The sequence below is a fragment of the Hemiscyllium ocellatum genome, chromosome 48 (genome assembly GCF_020745735.1).
Source record: "Hemiscyllium ocellatum isolate sHemOce1 chromosome 48, sHemOce1.pat.X.cur, whole genome shotgun sequence".
Lineage (NCBI taxonomy): Eukaryota > Metazoa > Chordata > Chondrichthyes > Orectolobiformes > Hemiscylliidae > Hemiscyllium > Hemiscyllium ocellatum.
The window spans coordinates 11,371,270-11,377,269 of NC_083448.1; the positions used below are offsets into that span (position 1 = coordinate 11,371,270).

General features: G+C 43.7%; 1 protein-coding gene across 49 annotated transcripts in view; it reads right to left on the bottom strand.

The window, feature by feature from the left end:
* Positions 1-4,330, bottom strand: part of LOC132836823 (calcium/calmodulin-dependent protein kinase type II subunit beta) — a 262,349-nt gene extending 258,019 nt beyond the window's left edge. For all 49 annotated transcript variants that reach the window (XM_060856344.1, XM_060856319.1, XM_060856341.1 and 46 more), the window contains exons 1-2: positions 4,235-4,330; positions 3,905-3,999 (exon numbers count right to left, since the gene is read on the bottom strand). In XM_060856344.1, the coding sequence (XP_060712327.1) occupies positions 3,905-3,999; positions 4,235-4,299 (160 nt within the window). In that variant the 5' untranslated portion in view covers positions 4,300-4,330. The remainder of the gene's footprint in view (positions 1-3,904; positions 4,000-4,234) is intronic.
* Between the last annotated feature and the right edge of the window lie 1,670 nt (positions 4,331-6,000).

Genomic DNA, 6,000 nt, shown 5'->3' on the forward strand with positions numbered 1-6,000 from the left:
AGTCATACTCATTGGTTTAACATACAACGATAGAGAGACATAGATTTAAGATTTGAAATTGAGATGTCATGGGCATTGGGACAAAGAAGGATTTATTTTTCCACAACAAGAGAACATGATCCAAAACATGATGCTTCTCAGGGTGGTGGAGGCAGAAAAGATCAATGATTTCAACAAGAAAGTGGATGAGCAGAGGTGTGCGGCTAAGTAGACTGCATTCCATAGAACCACCAAAACTCAATGGGCCAAAATGGCCTCCTGTGTGCTAAAATGAATCCGTAATTGTACATCAATTGCTTACAAATATCTGATATTCATTTGAAACCCTGTAAATAGATAGACTAAAATCAAAGTTGTGATCTAAGTTACTGTGTCCTCACAATTTGATGTCTGTAAATAAGGATAAAGATTAGCTGCTGTTTTATCCTTCACCAACTGGCTTTCTGAGGTACATTAATTAAACAAAGCCAACTCCATCAATACTCAGTAGCTAAATGGCACACTGCATGCATGCAAAGCAGCTCACACTGTTTGTCATCCATGCTCAATGCTCAATTCGGTCTCACCAGTCCAAATGCAGGGATTCTGCAAATAGCCCAATGGCTGTGGACTAGAAAGAATGGGGGCAGAAGAAACCTTTCTGCTCTTGCGGCTGTTACCTTGTGATCTAGAGGCGAAGTGCAAGGGCTGACTTTCCCAGTCAGGAATATTTCAGCTGGGAATGGAGACTTTTGTAATGTTCAACGGCAATCTGCTCATTTCCATGAAGACGTTTGCTTCATTTATCCAACCTCGCACAAAGGTCTGGATACAATACAAACAAATCAGAGATTGTCAGGGATGTAAGCTGCTCTCCTTGATCATCTCCAGTGTCCAGACATCCTACTCACAGGAGTAAAATTCATTCCTGCATATCGTTAAGATAAATGATTGGGGCCAGGGGCTGACAGCACTCATTGTCCAAGCTTGGACTTGGGAAAATGACTAATGGGGCAAATCAGAGGGAAGCTCTAACCCCAATGAAAATTAAACCTCAGAACAGAAGAAAATTGGCTTTCAACTACTTCCTCTTTGCATCTATTGTCATTCCTTGGCATTGATTATCCAACTGAATTTTATAACTAATTTGCAGTGCCACTTCCTGTAATTGTGTTACGACCTTAGAAAAACTTCAGTTTATTCATATCATTGGTGTGGAAAAAAGCATTATTCTTCATCTTTTACAGCAGTCAACATTACTGGTCATCTAATGACAACAAAAACATCCTGCACTAACACGGGCTTTCAGCAGCTTGTGCCTTGATTTCACTGTCCTGTCTTTCTCCGGTGAGAGGGTAGTTACAAATTGACAGGACAGTTTTGACGCACTCATTTAGTTTTCTTATCTATTCTGAGATACTATAAAACATCACTGTTAGAGGATTTGCAAAAATGTTGAGATAGGCTATTCCAAGAAATTTTCTCCACTGCCTCACGAAAACTTGTTTGCGAAGTGAGCTTGCCAGGATGAAAGAAGAATGAGTCTTCAAATAAGGTGCCAGAGTTCCAGCTGCTCTCCAAAACCAGACCCAAGTGTCCACTTCTCAGAGGGGAACTCAGAAAAATTAATATGAACACATGATTAACCAACAGGGCTGTCCCTTGTCTTGTTCTCACCGCTCCTCTTTGCCTTAACAGTCAAAAGCCATCAGATAGACATCTTCTCCTTCACGTCTTTGAGATCGTGAAGCCAATGCACTGCTGCAAGTCTCGTGGAGCTCAAAATGTTTTACTAGAGTCCAGGTTTTGCAGTCTGTTTAGATTTTGGTTAATTGCAAATGAAATTGAACTTTGATGGACCCTTGTTCAATGGTGGAGATAATTTGAAGTTAACTGCGCCAACAATGTGACATTTCAATACCCCACAGCAAAGTCTTTCCTCTGTCAACACACCAATTACAATTGTACCCCGATACCCAACAACTGCGCTTGGCACAGCACTTGCATTTCCTCATACCAGAGGTCAAATTGTAATTCACACAAAAATAATGCATTGCACTTGTGCAGAATGCAGCCAATGTGATCAAGTAACATAAAAGCAACAGATCGATGAAAGAGGGATCTCCTCCCCCCTCGAGTAGTTTTTAATGAATACAGATAGAACCACAGGCGAGTAACTCTGTGAGAAACATCGACAGGTTCAGCTGTGAATTTGCTGGCCAGCTTTCACATCAGTGTACCCTCTCTTACATCCTGACCCACGTCACTCCATATACCTGGAATATTCCTCATCCATCACATTTCAACACCCTTTTGAAAGCACCTCAAAAGCAGGTATTTGACCACACCTTTAGTTCCCCTGCCTGAATCAGACCAGGACCCACGTCTTGCCAGATAAACAGCATTTACCATTTTTGACAGAAAGAAACTCAACCCTCTGCAGGATGAGAGCTCTGAGAATCTGATTATTTGCATAGAGCCTTGTTTTGCTCTAAGAAGTTGCTTGACCATACAATGGTCTTCATCACTCCATCACACTGTACAACAAATTTCTGCTCTGAAATCAGTCTGCTGCTTGCAATGGGACCAAAGTGATGAATGTGGGTGATATGCTATGTCCCCTTCCCCGGGACCTCTCCCTATGTCTGGTGCTCAACAAAAACACAAATGGCAAAAAAAGCAATAACTTAATGTTGCTCTCGACACATGATTCAAAACAACCGGTGCAGACCCTATCAGAAGGCCTGCGATTGCCTTGGAAGCAGGGCACTGTGTACTGACGACAGTGAGGGAATTGAACGGGATCATGAACTATCATTCACTTAATAACTGCGAACAAGAACTAGGTTTTATTTGGTCCAATTTATTCCTCAACCTTTTTCTTAAAAAAAAACACCACGACTGACACAGATCGTTTGAAATACGCACTTCTAAGGACCGTATTTTGTTAACGCCTACTGAAACGAATCTTGGCAAGCACCTTGGATATGTTAGTTCCAGAAGACTGCACTGTCACGCAGACATGGCGAGCACATGATCTCTATGTGATCAGCTAAACAAACCCATCTCCTGGGCGAGGAACGAGAAACTGGGAGATGAATGAGAGCCCGGTCATGCGTCTCGACCAAGAGATTTCCGTTTCCTAACCCCCATCTCCAATTCATGAGAGTTGAAGCCAACGTTTTGAAAATGCTTGTTGATTAATGAGCACCGTCTAATCTCAGCACCACAGAGATCTTCCTGCACCAGGAACCAACGGACTTTCAGTGACAGATTTGAACAAAAAAAATGAACGCTCCCCATTATTTTCGGTGTGGAAGGTTTCACCAAATGCTCTTCCCCTGATATTTTTCATACCATTTTTAGAATTGCATTCGTCATAAAAAGCAATGCGAAAACCAAATGCTGCAACCAATCTGCAGTCAAAATAGCTCCAGTCAAAAAAAAACCGTGTCCAACTGGGTGATACTGTAACAAGTTGTACACGAGAGCTTGACACACTGTCTCCCACCAGTCACCCCCCACCGAAGCCCTGTCCTCGCCGAATATTGCTCCCAATTTAAATTTAAAGGTGCAAACTGAAACACATAAAGGGAGTAGACAACCACACTTTTGAAACTGTGACTGAATCGCGAACGGGGCAAGAAAAACAAACCCGGGGAACAAAACAAAAAATGGGCTGAGGAGCATTTCTGACGTGTGTTTGATAAACATGATCACATCCCGACAGATGAGAAGGAGAGGCTGCGTTTGAGCGTCGCTTGGCTGTCACTGGGCTTTGAGGCGGCGGAGATGGGTGGATACAGACTGACAGCTGCTTCATTCCCACTGTAGCCCACAGCCTCCCCAAAAGAAAATGTCGAGGGGTGGGGGGGGGGGGGGGGGTTGAGGGGGGAACTGCAATCAAAGCATGACATCTACCAACCTCGAGCAGACAGCTTTTTGGTGTTAATGATTTTCGCTGCATATTCCTGCCCTGTTGACAGCTTCACGCATCTGCGGACGATCGAGAAAGCGCCTCTGGATTGAACAGAAAACAAGACACAATGTAGCAGAGAAAGGATGTTATTTTGCAACCATGGGGAAAAAAGATCACAAATTGTTGCGATGTTTTTGTTCCCCCCTTTTGCGGTAAAGGGGAAGGAGGGTGGTTAGTGAAGGTTTTCTCTGAAGCTGCTGCAAAGGCATTGGGGGGGGGTGGGGGGAAGGTAGTGGGGATGGCAGGAAGGAAGAAAGGAAAGCTTGTGCCACTTACTTGCCGAGCTCCTCGTAAAGCTGGTATTCATCGCTGAATCGGGTACACGTTCCAGTCGAGGCCATGTTGGAAAAAATTGCAACTCGAGATTGCAAAGGGAGGGAGGGAGGGAGGGAGGCAGCGCTTGCTACCGGCCTCCGGCTGATTGACAACTCGGTGCAGCGCCTCTCGCGAGATGGGGAGGAGAAACTGGGGCGGCTTCTGCTGATTGACAGGCTGCAGCCCGCAGCACTGACATTCAGGTCCTGGTGTTGGCAGGGTGGGCATTGCTCCTGCTCAAACCTTGCAAGATGCAGTCGCGTCTCACGGGGGGAGAAACTGGTTGGTTTCTCCATGCAAGCTCGGGACCCCGCGATCATTCAGTGACCTCCCCTCCAAACCAAAAAAATCCTGAAGAAACGCTAAAAGCTGCCAAAACACACACACACTCTGCAGGTCACCCAGGGGATCTGGGGTTGCTTTCACCTCAAGCAAACTCTTCTCTCCGCAGATCGCTTCGCTAAGTTCCAAGCTGTTTGCTTTAAACTGCAAACGGAGGTAAATTATTTCAAAGAAGCAAGATCTCAGTTTTAAAAGAGGTGTCAAAATTCCAGAAATACGTGTATTTTTTTTTAAAAGTCCTTTTCAAAATCTCACAAACACAGCCACGTCGCGTTTAATGTGTCATTTCTTGGAAACGTTACTTCATTAATGCTTTTGAAATTTGTCCTCTCATTTTCTTCGTTTGAAGAAAAAACTCCACGCAGTTTTTTTTTTATAAAAAGCTGCTTACTTTTCTAACAACGATACCATTGAACCGGGGATACTATCCCATTCAGACTGCATCAAATTCACAATTTGCGACAAGCTAGGTGCTCGGTTTATTGATCAATGGTTTCTTAAACCGCTTATATACAGAAAGCATCTTTCGCTACAATGTTCCGAGAGCTTCATAATTCGTTCATTACCTTGGAATTTTAGTCGCCGTTGTCAAGTCAATCTGAGCACAAGATCATCCCAAGAATACCACACAGACAAAATTAATCATGGTGTTTTCGTGATTTTGCTCGACAGATCAACGTTAACCAACTTTTACGTGACTAAAGGTGAGAGAACAGGTCGAGAGAGCATAAGTAGTAAGAAAAGCATTTACCATTTCTGGACATTTTCTGATCAACCTGTTTGGAAATACTATGCCACACCTGTGTGGCAGGCATGAGTTTAACCCAAAGGTCCTTGGCTCAGAGATAGCAACGCAACTACTGTGCCATATGAGACCCTATATCCATTTTTGGCTTGTGGATAGGGGCACAGAACATAACTTCAGTGAATTCATACTCACTGGCTCTTATCTCAGACCTCCACTGCAGAGATGTGTACAGTTTTGGATTAAGGATGGGAAGGATGTGAATGCATTGGAGACAATGAAGACGACATTTCCAAGAATAGTTCCAGAAAAGAGCCACTTCAGCAGCGAAGGTGGAATGGAGAGATTGGGACAGTTCCCCTCAGAGGTGGGAGAAGCTCAGAGGAGATCTGAGAAAAGTTTTCAAAATGAGGAGGGGGCCGGACAAAATAGTTATGCAGGAACTGGTCCTGCTCTTCAAAAGATCGAGAACCACATGGGTCAAAATTGAAGAGTTTAGTAAAATATGCAAATGTGAGATGAGAAAAAGCTTTTTAACACAGTGAACCATTGTGATCTGAAAGTGTGGCAATTGCAGGGGGTCAGCTGAGGCACTCAAATAGGTCTGATTGGCAATTAGTTTAAAAAATAAAACATACAG